The sequence below is a fragment of the Callorhinchus milii genome, unplaced genomic scaffold (assembly GCF_018977255.1).
Source record: "Callorhinchus milii isolate IMCB2004 unplaced genomic scaffold, IMCB_Cmil_1.0 Scaffold2, whole genome shotgun sequence".
Classification (NCBI taxonomy): Eukaryota; Metazoa; Chordata; class Chondrichthyes; order Chimaeriformes; family Callorhinchidae; genus Callorhinchus; species Callorhinchus milii.
Window position 1 is genome coordinate 123949102 of NW_024704743.1, and position 20684 is coordinate 123969785.

Genomic DNA, 20684 nt, shown 5'->3' on the forward strand with positions numbered 1-20684 from the left:
ACCTGCCCGCTCCTCCGTTCATCGGGCTCCGGCCTGCTCCATGCCTCCCGCCCAACCCGCCCTACCATCGGTGACCGGGCTTTCAGCCTCTCTGCCCCCACACTCTGGAACTCCCCCACGGTCCCTTGGCCTCGCTTCCTCCCTCGCCTCCTTCAAGGCCGGTCTCAAGACCCTTCTCTTCGACTGTGCCTTTGGTCTCCCTCCCACCTCTCTGCTTTCCCTCACCCCTACACCACCCCTCCCCCATGCTCAGGCCCCGACACCTGACTGTTCAGCTCTTTGGGACGTCCTCTCGACGTGAAAGGCGCTCTATAAATATAATTTTGTTGCTATTGTTGTTGTTGCTGTGTTTTGCCCACAAATATACAGTCCATTCACTTTACATTATATTCTGTGAAGCGCTTTGAGATGTCTAGAAGACGTGAAAAGCACTATATCAAATGCAAGGATTATTATTTATTATTGTATAACTCACTCCTTCCTTCGCCTCCTTCAATGCTCATCTCAAGACTTTTCTCTTTGACCATGCCTTCAGTAATCTCTCCCCCATCCCCTGTGGCCTCACCCCTCCTGCATCCAACCCCCAGCTCAGTGCAACCTTGACTGCCTAGAGCCTTGGATATTCTCATTCTCATGGACTTTATGGCTGTTATACAAGCAATCAGTTGTTGTTGGCAATAAACGGTAGCTCTTTCAGAGACTCAACAAAGATACGATGGGGCCAAATGGCCTCCTATGTTGTAATAGTCTATGATTCTAAGTCAAGGACAATCTCAAATCTGTGTGATCACAAGACTATGGTTTCCTAAAGATCAGACTGGACAAAAATATTGGACATTAACAAAATAAGATTTGTGGAGCCAAAACGCAAAATACTGCAGATGCTGGAAATCTGAAACACAAACAGAAGTCGCTGGGAACACTCAGCAGGTCAGGCAGCATCTATGGAGAAAGGAAAGTGAGTCAACGTTTCGGGCCCACGACCCTTCGTCAGAACTGGGGCACGTTGGGAGGGAGAACCTTTCAAGGGCTAACAGAGAAGGGGGAGTCAGGGCAAGGAAGACAAAGGAGAAAATGGGGTAGAGGACAGAGGATGATGGGTTAAAATAAACAAATTGAGATTTCCATGCATCCCAACTACAGATGGAAATCCCAGAGATAGATGGTTGGAATGGAATGTGCTCTCTCTCTCTCTCTCTCCCTGGAGGGACACATCCCGCTTACCTAATTCCGGAGAGTATTAGGCGCAGGTTGGCAAGAGCCAGGGTGTGTGTTGGGGTACTGCTGGAGTCTAACCAGCTAACGCTGCATAGTTTGCCATTGATATCACTGTCTGGTAAGCTTTTCCACTGCTTTCCAGCTAGGACCACCCTCCCCGTTAGGGCTTTGGCTGCAGGGTTAACAGGAGCTGAGGGGGAGGATTCCCTGCCCTCCTGCTAGGCAGAAGGGTGGCGAACATTCTGATAAAGGCAGATAATATGAAAATCCAAGTGAAACATCAACAGTAAAATTGCTGAGATCATCTCAGTAGCAATAGGTTTCATCAAAAGTGCAAATGGGAAAGAAAGATTTACAGATTGTACAGCACGGAAACAGGCTACTCGTCCCAACCAGTCTGTGCCAATGTTTATATGCCACACAGTCTCCACCCACTCCTTACTCCCTTTCATTCCGCTTCTATTAGTCTTCCCTGTCTCCTGATTCACGTGACCCCACCAGCTCACCAGCTCCTCAAACTCATTCAGACCAAGGATCCCTCTGCCTTACCCCCTCTTTCCCCATCTTCAGGTTGTGAAGACTGCGCCTACGGTCACCTCCCCCCGGCTCGACATCGTGCTCCTCTACTGTTAAGCGCTCTGAAAAGCTATCCTATATGAGGGGCGCTGTGTAAATGCAACTTGATGTTGTCTTTAAAGAAATCAACAGCTCCTCATCCCCATCAGTCTTCCCTTCTCACTCCAAAAGCCAAGCTCGGGTTCAGCTAACCACTATATCCTGATATATCAACTCTTCTTCATTTTCAGCTGTTTTTGCACCTTGTTAATCCTCTGGGTTCATCAATTGTATGTTAAAAAAAAATGCACCGTCCAACAAGGGCTTCAAGGGTAGCTCTTCACTAATGATCACACATCAGTTGTCATTGACAAGGACATGATGGTAAAACACAGCCCAGTCGGCTTTTGAAGTTGTCTACAAACACACGACCAAATGACCCTCAAGTGAAATTGGAAAACGACTGGGAGAGGAGAGGATTGAACTGAGCTCCCCCCTACCCCCTCGCAAAACACCAGCCAGTGAATGTGGAGGTGCTGACTGGGGTTCAAGTCCTGTTACAACTCTGGGTGGGATGTTATGGACCCCAAACTATTGTGTCATATTGGAGCTCTATTGTGCCTGGATAGATACTGTGATAGAAGAGAGGGAGACAGACAGACAGACAGAGAGAAAGACAAACAGACAAACACAGAGAGATAGACAGAGAGAGTGACAGAGAGAGATGGACAGAGACTGAAAGTTGGACAGAGAGAGATGGACAGATAGTGAGAGACTGATAAGGAGCAGAAGCAGATTCAAATGTCGGAGCAAATGTCAACCAACACTACAGTCTTTTGCAAGTAGCTCTGATGAATTTTTGTAACCAATCTAATGCATTGATGCCATTATGAGACAGTGAACACACGCACACGCATGCCATTTGGCATGGCATTAAGGAAGAAGGAATCAGTTCTAGCGCAGCATACCTTCAGGCGACTCCTCCTGCACATATGTTCCAGTCAGATAGCGATGCACCAGGGCAGACTTCCCACTGGACAGATTGCCCACAATACCCTGGGAAACAAAAACACAAAGTGAGAGTTTACTCAAAACAAGGATTCATCATTTCCTAAAATCCATTTCCCTTCAACCGAGGAAGAATCTGTCCACTGGAATGAGATGGGTTCGTCCCTTCCTCGGTCATGCAAGTGCTGCCCGCTGTCTCTGCTCGACTGGCTCCGGCCTCCTGCTTGTCCCTCGTGCCCTCTGTTCCACCATCGGTGGCCACACATTCAGCCACTACACCCCGAAACTCTGGAATACTCTCTCTCTATCTCTTCACCTTGTCCCTTCCTTCCCCATCTTCAGGTCATGTCTGAAGACCTTCTTCTTTCGATGTCCCAAAAGCTCTTCACAAGATACTCTGTGAAGTGCAGTAACTGTGCATTGTGGATTTTGACTGTGTTTTGTGGGTGAAAATTGGCAGCCAATTTGCACACAGCAATCTCCCAAAAACATGTCCTGGATGAGTTATTAGACAGAGGTCTGCCTGTTCAGATGGACGTTAAAGATCCCATGGCACTAGTCGAAAAGTGAGGGAGTTTCTGCTGGCCAACAATTCCCCAAATAAAATTGTTCACTCACTCCATGGCTATTTGTGGGACTCTGCTGTGGCCAGCTGGCTGCCACATTTCGCCCACAAATACACAGTCATTGTTATAAATCCACATTATAATATATTCTGTGAAGGACTTGGGAGACGTATCAATAACGTGATAAGGCGCTATATCAAATGCAAAGATTATTATTCTTTTAACAACAAAATTACATTTTGTAAAGCGTCTTTCATGTCAGGAGGATGTCCCAAGGCGCTGAACAGTCAGGGATCAGGACCCGAGCGTGGAGGGGCAGGTTTGGGATGAGGGAGGGTAGAGGGGGTAAGAGGGCGGCTGAAGGCACGGTCAAAAAGGCATGATCGAAAAGGAGGGTTTTGAGCCATGCCTTGAAGGAGGCAAGAGAGGGAATGAGGCAAGGGGATTGTGAGATGGCGTTCCAAAGAGTGGGGGTAGAGAGGCTGAAAGCGTGGCCGCAGATGGTAGGGCGGGAGACCTGGAGCAGGACAGAGTTTGCTGAGCAGAGGGAGCGGACAGGCTGATAGGGGGTCAGCAGATCAGAGACGTAGGAGGGTGCAAGGCTGAGGAGAGCCTTGAAAGTGAGGACGAGGATTATTATAACTAAGAAATGACCAATTTTATCTGGGGGATTATTGGCCAGGTCACCGGGAGAGGGAAACTCCCCTCTCTTATCCAATAGCATAATGGGATCCTTAACGTCCACCTGAACAGGTACATGGGACCTTGGTTTAATGTCTCATCCGAAAGACAGCACATCCAACAATGCAGCACACCTCAGGCACAACATTGAAGTGTCAATGATTTTGACATAAAAGGTCGACTTAGCTGAGGCGAGGGCAGAATGGTAGGTCTTGGTCAGTCCTGCCAGATCTGATGGTGAACCGTAAATTTGGATTTGCGCCAGGTGCATTCGGCGGAGGTCACCTGAGATTTGAAGGAGTGGAGGTGGCTAGTGTACCATGGGGAATTTGTGCAAGTAGGAGGTGGTGCGGAGATGACAAGGGTAAGAGTGTCGAGGATGGCCGAGAGGGAGTTGTTTAGAAGGGTAACCAAGCAGGGTTGGTCATTGCAGGAGGAGAGCCAGACATATAGAAGTTCAGATGCCTCCAGGGCAACGAAGAGGACATGGAGGGGGATTTTCCTCCAAGGTCGATAGGAGTTGCACGTGGGGTGGATGGCGGGGAGGGGGATGGAAGAGTTAAGAGAGATGAAATAGTGATCTGAAATGTCTTTGTCAGTGATGGTGACATCAGAGACGGTAAGGCCCTGGGTGATCACCAGTCTGGCAGGTGGCCAATGATGTGAGTGGCGGAACTGATGTGGAGGGAGAGGTTGTTAGAGAAGAGGGAGGAGAAGTCAGCAGATGTGGAGTAAGAAGGGTGAAGTGGAGGTAACGCCCACAAAATACACAGTCAATTCATTTTATAGCAGATTCTGTGAAGCGCTTTGAGATGTCTTCATCAATGTGAAAAGGCGCAGTAACAAATGGAAGGATTACTATTATACGTATCATTTTTCACACAGGATGAACATTTCAAATTCCTTTACAAAGACACTGGAATCACTGAGTAGGGAGGAAAGGAGATGTAATTGAAGAGTTGTGGGTAGATGAACGATAGGTACTACACAGTACATATACAAGAATAGGAAACACAAGTACTCCATGGATGGGATAGAACTTGCCAAGAGGAAAGCTGAAATATATCTAGGAGTATTAGCTGACATCGCTCCCTATGAAAAACAGTGTGAGGCTGTAATACACAAGGCAAACAGGCTGCTGGGCTGTGTTGCTAAATCAGTTGAGTACCGATCCCCAGTCATCACACCCAGGCAGGACAGTGTCTGGTCAGTGTTGCCCCACATTAAATACTGCACCAGCTCTGGTCACCGTAACATAAGAGGCCCTAGAGGCCGTGCAGAAGAGAGCAGTGAGGCTGATCCCAGTGTTAGAGACAGAGGAGAGCAGTGAGGCTAATCCCCAGGGTTAGAGGAACGAGCTACGAGCCACGATTAGACAAGCTCGGGCTCTTCAGCCTTGGGAGGAGATGCCACAGGGGGAACCTTATAGCGTTTATAACATTCTGAATGAGATTGACAATGTAAACTCAGACTGTACCTTCGGACGCACCAAAACATTAGAACAAGAGGACAGAGGTTTAGAGTAAATGGCACTTTCAGAACAGATACAGGAACAACAATTTGCATTTATAAAGAACTATCACACACGATAGCGTTCCAAAGGAAGAGAATGTAGTGTCTGTAAGTTTGCAAGTTCATTACTAGGGCTGTGAACAACACAGAACAAAGCCTGCACCACACCTGGGCTTGTCATTACATGTAGACAGAATACGCCTTCAGCAGCTTCCTCCCAAACCCAAGTGATCAACATATGAACAAGAGGGTGCCATTCAATCCATCAAACCTGCTCCACTAGTTTATTAGACCTTTTCGTCAGAACTTCTGAGTGTTGCTAGCAACTTTTGATTTTATTTCAGATTTCCAGCATCTGCAGTATTTTGCCTTTTGTTATATTGTAAAGTGGATTAACTGTATCTGTGGGCGAAACAGGGCAGTGAATTACGCACAGCAGTGAGCACAAACAGTCGTGGATTGAGTGTCCAATTCTTTTTAAGACAGAATAAGAAACAATTGGGATGTTTAAATGGATATTTGGGAAGTAAAGAGGAATAGAAAAGGGAAAATGGGGAGAGCTAGGTTCTCACAGCTGCCATCCTTCAGATGAGATTTTAAATCATCTGCGCCTGTTCAGGTAAAAGATACCACAATGCTATTAACAAAGAGAAGGGAGTTCCTTCATGGTGTCCTGGCTACCAATTCTCCAGAGAAATTAGACATTCACAGCCAAGCTGTATGTGAGATCTTGCTGTTTGCAAATCACTGCTGCGGATGCCTACAAGAACAATCAACAACAATAACTTGCATTTACATAGCGCCCTTCACATGGGGTACTGTCCCAGAGTGTTTGACAGTGCCGGGGTGGAGGGGGGGGGAGAGGGGGGAAGGTGACTGTAAGCGTGATCATAAAAGAAAGTCTTTAGGATTGATCTGAAATTGGATGTGAGGAGGCAAGGCACAGGGATTGAGGGAGAGTTCCAGAGTTTTGGGGCATAGCGGCTGAAAGCATGGCCACCAACGTGGAGTGGAGGGGCCGAGAAACAAACAGGAGGCCGAAGCCAACAGGTGATGGAGTGAGGCAATAAGCAGGTTGGAGAGGTAAGGAGATGCCTGTTCAGGTAAAAGATACCACAATCTATTGACAGTAATTACTGCCAAGCTCTATGAGATTTTTGAATGTGATAAACATGCCATAAAAATCCGCCAGGGTAGGGCAAGTATAGTGTGTATTCTACTATTCTTCTGCTACCTTGTTTTCCCTTCCTTCCCAGTCTCTGGCATGTAAGCCATGACCACCATCGCTCCTCTCCTCTGCCTGCACTGTCTCCCATAGCCCATGGGCTGATGTTGCCCCGCTGATCGCTCTCTCCCAGTCTCAACATGCGCTTTTTGGCTGCCGCCCCAACCCGAGCCTCAACCCCCTGAAAATGTTCCAGCTCCCACCCCCCACACTCCGCTACCCCCACTCTGTCCTTCTCTCCCACTGCCCTCTCCCCCTTCTCTTTCTCTCCTGGACCCCACCATTACCTCCCGCTGCTCCAGCCTGTGCATCCTCTACCAGGCCCATCGTGGTCCTGTCCTTGGTTGTCCCAGAGCAGCCACTCCAACTGTCACATCACTCACTCTCTCCGCAGCAACCACCTCCGAAAGACAAAACACCCCTTCCCCCTCCCTCATCCATACCTTCCCCAACACTGCCTGCTCCTCAAACTCCATGATCACTTCTCCCTCACAACCTCAAATCCTCTCTATACCACTCTCCACATCAGCGCCCTCCCACTAGCAAACTTATCCGCATTTCCTTCCAAAATGTCCGCTCCCTCTCCAACGAAGCCCCTACTATCCATGACCTCATCCTGCATGAGCACATTGATATTCTTGGGCTTACAGAAAACTGGCTCACCCTCGATGACTCTTCCCCCCTCGTTGAAGCCTCCCTTCCTGGCTGCACCTTTCACCTCATCCCCCGCCACAACCAACACAGCAGCAGGGTGGCTTTCATCATCCAAGCTTCCCTTGGTCTATCCCCATATTTCTTTGGCTGTTTCTCCTCCTTTGAGAACCTCACCCTCTACCATGCCCCCTCTCTCTCCCTCAAAATCCTCCTAATTTACCACCCCCAATCTCCTGGCTCCTTCCTCACCGATATCTCCTCTCATCCCTGTCCTTCTGCACTGAACAGCTGCTCGTAATGGGTGATTTCAACCTCCACCTAAACTCCCCGTGCACCACCGCCTCGGATTTCACTGCCCTCCTCTCCTCCCTAAACCTCACCCTCCACATCAACTCACCAATCCACAACCGTGGCCACTCCCTCGATTTTGTCATCAGACATAGCCTTGACATTTCCAATCTGTCAATCATGGGCAAGGCCATCTCGGACCACTTCCTCATCTCCCTCTCCTCCCACATCCCCCTCCCCTCTTCCAAGCCCGCCACTATCTTTCTCCGCCCCTGGCAAAAACTTCTCCCCGAGTCCCTCACAAATGCCCTCTTCCTCGGACCTCCTCTCCCTCTGGACCTCCACCCACAGCAATCCTGATGCAGCCGTCAAGCTGCTGAATGACCGTCTCTCCACAACCTTTAATTCCCTGGCTCTCCTGAAATCCAGGGCTGTTTCCAAACCCACCGGCTCCCCCGGTACAACAGTCATCTCCACTCACTCAAAACACAAACCCGTACACTCGAGCGCAGATGGCAGAAATCCGGCCTCACGATTCACCGGCAGCTGTGGCTCGAGCACCTCCACACCTACCACCTCTCCCTTTCACAGGCCACAACTGGCTTTTACTCCAAAGTCATTCTGGAGACAAAACAATCCAAAGATCCACAGGTCCATCACCTCCTCCGTGCCCCCCCTCAAGCTCCCACTATCCTCACGTCATACACCAAGTGCAAGAGGTCCCAGACTTCTTTGCCTCAAAAATTGAAAATAACCGATTGGCTTCATTGTCCTCCCCGCCCCATGTCCTCTTCCACCCCACCCAGACATCCACTCCTCCTTCTCCCTCCGCCATGGCTCCTGCCACTCCCCACTCCGCCATGGCTCCTGTCACTTCCCCTCCTTATATTCCTTTGCCCCCATTTCTCCCTCTCAACCATAATCACCCGGATGAAGTTCACCACCTGCTACCTTGACCCCCTCCCCACCCAGCTGCTGATCACTCAATTCCCCTTTCTCTCCCCACTGCTGGCTGACACCGTCAACCAGTCTCTCTCCTCAGGCTCTGTTCCACTCCCCCTGAAAACCGCTGTTATCACTGCCCTCCTCAAAAACCCACCCTCAATCCTTCTAATCTCACACAATACCGTCCCATCTCCAACCTACCCTTCCTTGCCAAAGTTCTGGAACGCATTGTTGCAGATCAACTTCAGTCACACCTCTCCCTCCACTCCCTCCTCGAGCCCCTGCAGTCGGGTTTTCACCTGATTGCCCACAGCACAGAGCCAGAGCTTGTCAAAGTCACAAACAACATTCTATTTGTGACCAGGGCTCCCTCTCCCTCCTCGTCCTCCTGGATCTCTCTGCTATGTTCGACATAGTCAACCACACCATCCTCCTCCATCGGCTCTCCTCCCTCATCTACCTTAGTGGAATTGCACTCGAGTCCTACTTAACCAACCGCCTACATTTCATCTCAGCAAATGGTTTTTCCTCTTCTGGGACCCTCTTCTTTTCCTTATCTATGTGCTCCCTGTGTGTGTGTGTGTATATATATATATATCCCAAAGTCCATATATACGTATCATACATATATATATGTAAACTTCCACATGTTGACACACAAATCTACTTTGCCTCATCCAGTACCAACTCCAGATCCGCCGATGTTCTATCAGCTTGTCTGGCAGACATCAAGGTCTGGATGAGCACAAACCTCCTGCAGCTGAACCATTCACTATTGACAAGATCAGCTCATTCAAAACTCTGCTGCCCACATACTGACCCGGACCAAACTCCGTACCCACATCTCACCAGTTCTGGCCCAGGCTCCATTGGCTCCCCATCACCGAACAGATCGACTTCACAAACTTCACTCTCATGTTCAAATCCATTGGCTCCCTGGCACCTCCCTACCTTTCCGATCCCCTCACTCCCCAATTCCACCACCCTCCGCTCAACTGGCACCAGCCTCCTGCTCGGCCCTCGCACCCTCCGCCCCACCATCCGAGATCTTGCTTTCAGCCACTAAGCCCCAAAAGTCTGGAACACTCTCGCTCAATCCCTCCACCTTGCCCATCTCTCCCCTCTTTCAAGTCTCTTCTGAAGACTTTCCTGTTCGACCGTGCTTACGGCCACCTCCCCCTTCCTCCTGGCTCGGAGTGAGGCTTCACCACTGTTAAGCACTCTGAAACGCTACCATGTGTGGAGGGTGCTATATAAGTGCACGTTGTTGTTATAAAAAGGCAAGTTGTTTAAGTGCACACTTATTGACTTTACTGATGCTGTCAGATTGTTAAGTTTCCTGATGTTGTGGGCAGTTCCCAGATGAAGGTGGATATCCCGTGGCAAAGGGACCCCAGCCACAAGGCTTCCGTTTGCCACAACTTCCACAAGCTGCAGATTATCCAGAACTCTGCAGCTCGTTTCTTCTCCCGCACCAGGCTCCGTGACCCCATCATTCCCACTCTAGCCCGGCTCCACTGGCTCACCATCCCTCAGAGGGTAGAGTTCAAAATCCTCATCCTCACTTTCAAGGCCATCCATGGCCTTGCTCCTTCCTACCTCTTTGACCTGCTGACCCCCTATCAACCTGTCCCCTCCCTTCATTCAGCAGGCTCCTACCTGCTCCATGTCTCTCGCCCGACCCGCCCTACCATCAATGCCAGGCTTTCAGCCTCTCTGCCCCCACCCTTTGGAACTCCATCCCACAATCCCTTCACCTTGTTCCTTCCCTTGCCTCTTTCAAGGCATGACTCAAGACCCTCTTTTTCACCGTGTCTTCAGCTGCCGCAACACATATTATGGACTCGGAGGGAGGAGTGCTGAGCCAGGCTGATACCCGAAATGAATGTTATGGAACATGTGGGAGCTAATCTCCGAGAGGAACATCCTGCACATAATTATAGTACAATTATTGTATATCACGCCCCATTAATTTGCATTTATATAGTGCCCCTCATATCCACCTGAATCAAAAGGTAAGCACAGCCTAAATTAATGACAACACCCACAAGTGAAACTTTATCCTCACACTCTCTCCCTCAGTTTCACTGGGCTAAACTGGCCTCTTTATAACCAGCCTGTGCTCCTTGCCCTGGGCTTTGGAAAGATTTCTACATCACTCAGTTGGCAGATTTCTAATGACAGTGGCCGTCAGCAAACCCAGAGCAGAAATCCTCCAACCCAAATCTCTGGCTAACCAGCGACTCACAACAAGCCATAACTTGTGTTTCTCTGAACAGGAGGAGTTGGGAAGTTTATATGCAGAAAGCACAGAGAACAGGATGTCTCGTTCGCTGTGATCATCTCCTGCAACAAGGTGCCCCTCACTACCTTGGTTGTTGGGTTTAATAATAATAATCCTTGCATAGCACCTTATTACGTCATTGAGAGTCTCAAAGCGCTTCACAATATATACTGTAAAGTGAATTGACTGTATACTTTGTGGGCGAAACCGGCAGCCGATTGCGCACAGCAGCATCCCGCAAACAATTTTTAATAATATAATAATAATCCTTGCATTTGATATAGCGCTTTTCACATCTTCTGGACATCTCAAAGCGCTTCATACAATATACTGCAAAGTGAATTGACCGTATATTTGTGGGCGAAACGCGGCAGCCAATTGCGCACAGCAGTGGATTCAACAGTCGTGGATTGAAAATGAACAATTTATTCTTTTTTTTTGCTTTGGAGGGATTATTATTAGGTGTATGGATTAAGGAAACTTGCCCAAGGTTTCGCCCTGCCTGGAATTGAACCCAGCTGTCTCGCTTGCAAGGTGAGTGCTCTAACCACTGAGCTACAGGACTCCACGGATTATTACACCCAGAAATGATGAGCCAGGCTGGGCTGTGCTGTCATCAGCAGTGCTCTGGAATACTGCGGACCCGCCTGGCTCAGGAATCGGATTAGAGACTGCCACAGAGGGCTTTCTTGATTCTGATATTCCCTGCCTGTTCAGCTCCAAGGAGACCCCACTTACCTACCCCCAAAGAGGATACACATGTCCAACAAACAGCCACGAATTGAGGCATGAAGCAATGAGACTATCACCAAAGACACAAAGGTACTGGAATCACCAACCAAAAATCCTGAATCTACCATAGCATTAAAAGAGAAATTGTATAAATGTTTTAAAATTAAATAAAAGGTATAGGAGTGTGTTGGGGCGAGAGAAAGGACTGGGGAGTGGGACTGAACAAAGAGCTCTTTCAGAGAGCCTGTACAAGAATCCTCTCTGCTATAAAATTCCATGTACCTTTGTACAGTGTTAGTTCTCTCCTAGTGTTGAATGTTAATACAGTCAATTCACTTTACAGTATATTCTGTGAAGTGCCTTGAGACGTCTCGAAGATGTGATAGGGCGCAATATCAAATGCAAGAATTATTATTTATTATTAATATGCTGGAGGCGAGAAATCAGAAACTTCACAACAAAGCCAGCTTCATGCAATGGTAATGGGAACAGGAGGAGACATTCAAGCCTGTTTTGACAAGTTTATTAGATCATAGCAGATCTCTTAATCCCATTTTACCCCAAAACCTTTAATCTATTTACTTCCCAAGGATCCATCTGCTTTTTAAACTCCCAATTAATTCTGCCTGTCTGGCCTTCTGGGACTGTACATTCCACATTCCCGCAATCATCTGTGCGAACAAATGCTTTCTGATCTCTCCAAACCAACATCGATCTAATTAAGACTACATCCCCTTCTTTTGGATCCTCTACCAGTGGGAGAGTTGTCCATCATTGTGGAGTCCTGTAGCTTAGTGGTTAGAGCACTCGGGAGGACCTGAGTTTGATTCCTGGGCAGGGCGAAATGTTGGGCAAGTTTTCTTACTCCACACGCCTCTCTTTACCTAGCAATAAGCAGGTACCCTGTTCTTAGTCGATTGGCGGATCACCTTTCCAGGGTAATAATGCCTTCAAAAAAATAATAATATGGTCACTCAATCCATGACTGCTGTGCGCAATTGGCTGCCACATTTCACTCACAAAACATAGTCAATTAACTCTACAGTATATTCTGTAAAGCGTTTTGAGACGTCTCAAAGATGTGATGAGGGGCTATAGCAAATGCAAGGATTATTATTAAAAGGGCGGCGAGAGCAGTGATCAGAAGAGCGCTGAATTTCAAGGAGGTATCTGTGACCGTGGGTAGATTGAAAGCAGGAAGGGTGGAATTGAAGACGGAATCCATATGGAATTAGTTCCAGTTTAAGATAGTTACTGAGAGGCGGCAAGAGCAGTGATCAGAAGAGCGCTGAAGGCAGTGAGAGCAGTGATCAGAAGAGCGCTGCATTTACAACCTTTCAACTCTCTCTCCCACTCTCACTCTGACCTATGCACCCAATGTGCCCCAGTTCTGACAAAGGGTCGTGGACCCGAAACGTTGACTCACTTTCCTTTCTCCATAGATGCTGCCTGACCTGCTGAGTGTTCCCAGCTACTTCTGTTTTTGTTGCGAGGATTATTATTACTATCATATAGTTTTAATTCTTTCAGTATTTTTACACACCTTAATAATATGACCTTAATATCCTCATCTCCAAGGAATCTAACCCAGATGTGAATCAAGAGAATTTTCACTCACATAAAGATAAACAAGAGAGTTTCATGGATTTTTTTAAAGAAAAACAGACCGCACAGGCATTTGGAGGGGTCGGGTGTGAGAGATGATGTAATAAAGGGAGGCTTTATTAACGGCACAGGTTTTCAGTGCAACCCTGGGCATGGAGGAGCAATGGAATCTCCATGCAGGCACCAACATGGGTGTCAGCCTGGCTCAGTGGTAGCGCTCTCTCTCGCCTCTTCGTTAGATGGTTGTGGATTCAAGGTCCCACTTTGGAACTTGGAATCACGTAGTCTCTGTTGACACTCCAATGCAGCGCTGGGGGCGTGCTGCGTTGTTGGAGGTGCTGTCCTTCAGATGAGATGTTAAACCAAGGTCCCGTCTGCCTGTTCAGATGAACATTAAAGATCCCATGGCACTATTCGAAAAGAGAAGGGAGTTTCTCTCTCCCGGTGTCATGGCCAACAATCCCCCAAATACAATTGTTCATTCACTCCTTGGCTGTTTGTGGGTCACTGCTGTGCACAAACTGGCTGCCGCATTTCACCCACAAAATAGTCAATCCACTGTAGTATATTCTGTGAAGCACTTTGGGACGTCTCAATTACATAATACGGCACTATAGCAAATGAAAGGATTATTATTAACATTAACTGGGCTCCCATTTCTGGAATACACGGTACTTGTTTCTCCGTGAAGAGCCCTGACAGCTGGGCTGAAGGAGAGAATAAAAAGTTACTGTATGACAATGGTAAGCGAGGTTGTTCAGTGAAGCAGCATTATATCAGGCATGGGTCAATGTGAAAACTCACTTGTCAGTGGGTGTCAATCTGATTCAGTGGATAGCACTCTCACTGTGGGGCAGAAGGTTGTGGGTTCAAGTCCCACACTGGGGACTTGGGAGCTCAATGTCTAGGCTGACATTACAGTGCAGTATTGGGGGTGCTACATTATCAGAGGTATCGACCATCTGATAAGCTGTTAAACCACCCATTTAGGTGGTCTTTAAAGAACCTTGGGCAAGTTTCCTTACTCCACACGCCTAATAATAATCCCTCCAAAAAACCAAAAACAATTAAATTGGTCATTTTCAATCTACGACTGTTTGTGGGACATTGCTGTGCGCAATTGGCTGCCGCGTTCGCCCACAAATATACAGTCAATTCACTTTACAGTGTGTTCTGTGAAGCGCTTTGGGACGTCCTCCTGACGTGAAAAGCGCTATATCAAATGCAAGGATTATTATTATTATTATTATTATTATTATTATAACCTACGACTCCACTGACTTCCCATCACACAGAGGAATACAGTTCAAGATCCTGGTCCTCACTGTCAAAGTCCTCCATGGCCTTGCTCCTCCCTACCTCTGCAAATTCCTAAGCCCCAATCAACTTGCCCGTTCCTTCCGCTCAGTGAGCTCCGGCCTGTTTCACGTCCTCCGCCTTGCCTACCCCACTATTGGCTGGCGGGCTTTCTGCCACTCTGTCGCTGCCCTCTGGAACTCATTTCTGCAGTCCCTCCACCTCACCCCCTCCCTTACCTCCTTCAAGACCTGTTTCAAGACTTAGTCTTTGACCGTGCCTTCGATCATCCTCCTTCTTCCCACTGTCATCCATCTTCCATGATCCCGAACCCCAGCTTGGGTCTGAAACACTGATTGCCGGCCCCTTGAGACATCCTCCCGACGTGAAAGGCGTTATACAAATGTAATATTGTTGTTGTTCTTTTTTGACAGCACCTTCTGTCACCCGTCTACCCCACCCTCCCTGTCCTCAACTTCTCCTGATCCCAACCCCCACCTCGGGTGCAAATCTTTGACTGTTCAGAATCTTGGGGCGTCCTCCCAAAGTGAAAGGCACTGTTTAAATGTAATCAGTTGTATCCTTGGCTGGGTTTGGGTCTCACTTACCACTTTGAGCTCTGGTACAGAGCGACTCAGTGTCCATTCCTGGCTGTTCACAAACGAATCTGCAACGAATAAGCAAATAGAAGGCAGCGTTAGTAAAGGCCCCTATTCTCAGAGACACAATCAATCAGCAGCACAGCGTTAATGCTTCCAACAGCAACCTGCCCTGTGTAACCATCAGGAAGCTCCTCTCACCTCCTGCCTGTAACTCCATGGAAGGGAAGCACTCATATAAGAATATAAGAATTGCAGGCCGTGTCCTCTGGTTCTACTGTTCAGTAGAAGATAAAACAGCTTATCATAGTCTACATGATCTCATCCCTTCAGAATCTTAAAGAATGCAATCCTATTGCCCCTCAACCTTCTTTTCTCCAGTGTGAACATGCCCAGTTTACCTAATTGCTCCTCATAGTCCAGTCCCTCCATCCCCCCAATCATTCTGGTTGCAGGACCACCCTTCACTGGCAGAGGGGCTCTGTGAGGGTCTCTGACGATATTATACTATTTCAGCAATGATGTAAGATACACATGCTAAATGGAACTGAGCCCATTCACTCCAGCGCCCTTTTCATTGGAGTTGGATCCTCTCTACGCAGGAGTAGCAGTACTCTGAACCACTTGTTCGTTAAAAACAAATTTCAGGTGGGTTTCACAGGCACTGAGCGTGCGATAAATCAGTGACGTCAACATGGGTACCAACTGTCACCAGGTCCCCTCACTTCAACCCAGAGCCCAGGACACTATCTATCTTCTGTTCACAGAGACAAAAGGCGATTCAACTTGGGAGTCAGATCTTGGACAATGTGGAGGCAGGAAAGCCGGTTATCTCACAACTCGTGGAGTCCTGTAGCATAGTGGTAGTTAGCATTCTCGCCTCGCAAGTGAGAGGACCCGGGTTCAATTCCCAGGGCAAAACGTTAGGTAAGTTTCCTTACTCCACACACCTCTGTTTACTTAGCAGTAAGTAGGATTCCGGTTGTTAATTGATTGGCGGATCACTTACTGGGGATAATAATCCCTTCAAAAAAAAATTGGGTCACTCAATCCAGAACTGTTCGTGGAACGCTGCTGTGCACAATTGGCCGCCACGTTTCACCCACAAAATACACAGTCAATTCACTTTACAATGTATTCTGATAACCACTTTGACATGTCTCAACGACACAATAAGGCGCTATATCAATTACAAGAATCATTATTATAACACTGGTGGCCTCTGGAAACCTCAGAGTGTAAAAGCCAAGAATGGACTTGTCCGAGCAATTGAATTCTATGAGAAGGAATGGGAGTGGAAATGCTGAGAGGTTCGGTGTGGATTAGGATGTGCTTAATATCCTCAGACGAGGGCACTGACACACTTGCCACAACCTGTCCCGATATGCACTTCCATCACCTGAAATAAAGGCTGTATAGTCAAACAAACTACACCTGTAAAGCTCCCCCTACCAACACTCCAATAGAATTTATCATTGTTTGAAGATAACTTATCAGGAGATAAGTGGGTGACTGCATCTGCAAACACCCTGCGCCCACACTAAAGCACCTCCAAAACTCAAATGGAGCCTTAACCTGGCTGGCAGCCAAATCTTTCCAGATCTACTGAACAACAAGGGCTAGATAAACAAGAGCAAAGTGCAGAACAATCATAGCACTGAAACTCTCTACCTCCGTGGGATAGTCTTTTTAAAGGTGTTTGGAGGGACTGCAGGGGGATACCATTTAACCAGCCTATTTTCATAATAATCTATGCATTTGATATGACACCTTATCATGCATTCGAAACGTCTCAAAGTGCTTCACAGAATATACTGTAAATATACTGAATTGAGTGTAAATCTTGTGGGCGAAAGACGGCAGCCAATTGTGCACAGCAGGATCCACAAACAGTCGTGGATTGACCACATAATTTTTTATTTTATTTTTGAAGGGATTATTACCCCCAGAAAAGCAATCCAGCAATCGCCTACCAACCGGGTTTCTACTTACTGCTGGGTAAACAGAGGCATGTGGAGTAAGGAAACTTGCCTAAAGTTTTTCCCTGACCGGGAATCGAACCCAGGTCTTCTCGCTTGCGAGTCGAGTGCTTTAACCAATCCAATACAGGACACATGTGCATGTATTGTCTCATACTCAGTATTATTCTGCTGCAACCTCTCCATCTCTCCCACATCCTTCCACCGATGAGGAGCCTCAAACTGAGCACAACATCCCAGCTGCAGCCTAATCAACATTCAATACGATTGTGAGATGACTTCACTACTTTCATAATCAATGACGGGGTTGATAAATCCATCAACAACAACTTGGATTTATATAGCGCCCTCCACGCCGGACGGCATCTCAGAGCGCTTCATCACCCACTTCTGTCTTCATGGTAAATCCAATCAAAGCTATTGTTAAACAGCAAACCCCATAGCCTGGTCCCAGCAACAACAGTCATTGACCTTTACCCAGCACACCTCTCAAAGCACTTCACCCAGCAAGGTGGGACATCCCCTGATGTGAAAGGCGCTGTACAAATTTGTTGTTGTTGTTGTTGAATGGAGATCTGTGCCTCTCACTGCTGAAATCTACTCTAGAAACCAACACTGCGAGCATTGTACATTCTAGGCCAACCTCCTTTCTACCACAGCTTGCAGTCTATGCTGACTATTCCAGACCAGTGCAGTATTGAAGGGGGATGGGAAAGACAGTTACATTTTCAGACGTGATAGCCTCCAATGGATGTTAAACCCAGGTCACTTGAGCCTGTTCATTTGGATGTTAAAATCCTGGAATGGAAAGGAGAAGGGAGTGTCTCCACGGATAATAATCCTCCGAATAAATTGATCATTCACTTCATCGCCGTTTTGGAGACCTATCTGTGCCCACCAATGGCTGCCGCGTTTGCCTATAAGCAAGTTACTACATGTAATTACTGTGAAGCACTTTGAGACCTTTCAATGTTATAGGCAACATAAAGTGCAAGTTCTTTCATTATAAATGTGTCTTTTGATACCTGAGAACTAGAGGTATGTGTGTGCACTGTGGTCGAGGTACCCACAAACAGTCTTCATAACCTCACAAAGTGACTAACAGTGTGGGTGGGATTGGGTGCAGATCCCCCTTGTACGCTCTAATCCTGGCTGCGTGTATAAAAACCTGGAGTGGAAATAAAGCCAGTGGATTCAGTCCAAATAGCAAGCAATCCATTTCATCACATGTGTAAGCAGTGAAGAAAGGGTTACAAGTCACACTGGTTCCATTTTTGCACTCTCTCACTCTCACTAATACTAACTTACTGGAGAATCCGATCTATTAAGATGTTTGTCCTCATGCCCGCTGTTCCACCATCGGTGGCTGCACTTTCAGCCGCTACACCCCGAAACTCTCTCCCTCCATCCCTTCACCTTGCCCCTTCCTTCTCCATCTTCACACTCTGGGGTGCAAGTTGTTGTTCTTGGGTCCACTTGAGGATGCTTCACACGACACAGTGACAGGCTGAATGATCTCCCAGCTCATTTTAGTGACATGAAAGACCTCATAAAGAAGCCATGTATATTAACAATAAACTTGGATACAGAATCCAGGACACACACAGATTGCAATAATGGAACAACAACCCCCACAGCACTATTCAAACACTTGAACTCAAAATATCCCGAGTCCCGCTACAGCTCTACACAACACAGCATGACAAAGCTCCAGTGTGGCCACTCGGAATTAGGAATGGGAAATGGATGAGCATTTATTTAGTATATGAAGGAGCACAGTGTTTGAAGCTTCCACTTGATCGAGAGGTTTTCCGTACAGAATTTACTGGTCCAGCACAGACAGAGGGGAGCTTCAAGGCTCACGGCTGAGAAACGCCATGAATTCACTGCAATGGTATTTGGTGTTTTCCATAGAGCTGATGCAGACAGACGGAAAAGTAAGAAGAATACTGACATCTTTTCAACACATCTGCACGCAATTTCCACTATTGCCTTCATGGACACAGCTTCCCTGTCGCAGACTTTAACGAGGATTAAATACCCTTTTTGCCTCCAACAGTTTTTAAAAATCCTTCATGCACTGGAACCCCCCTTATTACGCAACCCACTGCCTGCTACCTCCGCTCGACTGGCTCCAGCCTCCTGCAGGTCCCTCTGCCCTCCGTTCCACCCTCGGTGGCTGCGCTTTCAGCCACTACAGCTCAAAACTCTGGAACACTCTTCCTCTATCCCTCCTTTTTGTCCCCTCCTTCCCCATCTTCAGATCACGTAACATCCTGTGTTACGCGATCCTTCAGAAGCGCTCCGGGAGGCTGCCTTGCATGAGGAGCACTATATGAATGCAAGTTGTTGACGTTGTTATTCAGGATACAAAAATATCTTTGGCACAATTGGGAGCACCCACTATCCCCCTACCTCCATCTCTACAAAACCAGTCATGGACTGGATGCCAGGCCTTAAGGATTGCAGACATGCCAGAATCCCAACCACTGAACAGTCCACTGCCGGATTTGGGGTCCTGTAAACTGGATTGTACTGACACACACCAACAGGAGAAATCCAGCATTGTGATCTCTGTTACTGCAGTAACAGTAGCACAATGCAGAGCCAGGGGTGGGGGAGGTGACCATATGCATGACCTGAAGACGGCGATGGAAAGGGCTCAAAGATAGCAGAAGTTCGGATATCCACCTGAATATCAGACAGCTTTGCTCACGGCTTTTTGCCCTGTTCTGCTAGAGTCTGGGTTGAGGGATCCGCAAAAAAGTTCTAATGATGTTTCTTCCATGTGCGAACTCCATAATCGTTACCACCACATTTCCACAATATTGAGATATTTGCACAGGTGAATGTTAATAACAATAATCCTTGTGTTTCATACAGCATCTTATCACTTCTTTGAGACATCTCCTGCACGGAATATACTGTAAAATGAGTTGATGGTATATTTGTAGGCGAAACACAGCAGCCATAGAATCATAGAATCATACAACAACAACAACAACAACAAGATTCCATTTATAAAGCGCCTTTCACGTCAGGAGGACGTCCCAAGGCGCTGCACAGTTGGGTCATGACCCGAGCAGGGGGGAAATGGTCAGGGTGAGGGGAGGGAAGGGAGGGAGCGAGGAGGGGGGGAATGGTCAGGGTAAGGGGAGGGAAGGGAGGGAGCGAGGAGGGGGAAGAGAGTCGAGAGAGGAGCTGAAGGCTCGGTCAAAGAGAAAGGTTTTGAGACCGGCCTTGAAGGAGGAGAGGGAGGAAGCGGCGAAGGCACTGGGGGATGGAGTTCCAGAGCCTGGGGGCTGAGAGGCTGAAGGCCCGACCACCGATGGTAGGGCGATTGGGGCGGGGGACGTGGAGCAGACCGGAGCCAGAGGAACGGAGGGTACGGGCAGGTAGGTAGGGGGATAGTAGGTCGGAGAGGTAGGAGGGAGCAAGGCCGTGAATGGCCCTGTAGGTGAGGATGAGGATCTTGAAATCAATCCTCTGGGGGATGGGGAGCCAGTGGAGGCGAGCGAGGGTGGGAGTGATGTGGTC

At 47.8% G+C, this 20684-nt stretch overlaps 1 protein-coding gene across 1 annotated transcript in view; it reads right to left on the reverse strand.

The window, feature by feature from the left end:
* Positions 1-20684, reverse strand: part of LOC103190004 (arf-GAP with GTPase, ANK repeat and PH domain-containing protein 1) — a gene marked incomplete at its 5' end in the record, with an annotated part of 247658 nt that overhangs the window by 76945 nt on the left and 150029 nt on the right. Inside the window, 2 exon segments of the mRNA XM_042346895.1 lie at positions 2742-2829; positions 15178-15236. Coding sequence (XP_042202829.1) covers positions 2742-2829; positions 15178-15236 — 147 coding nt within the window.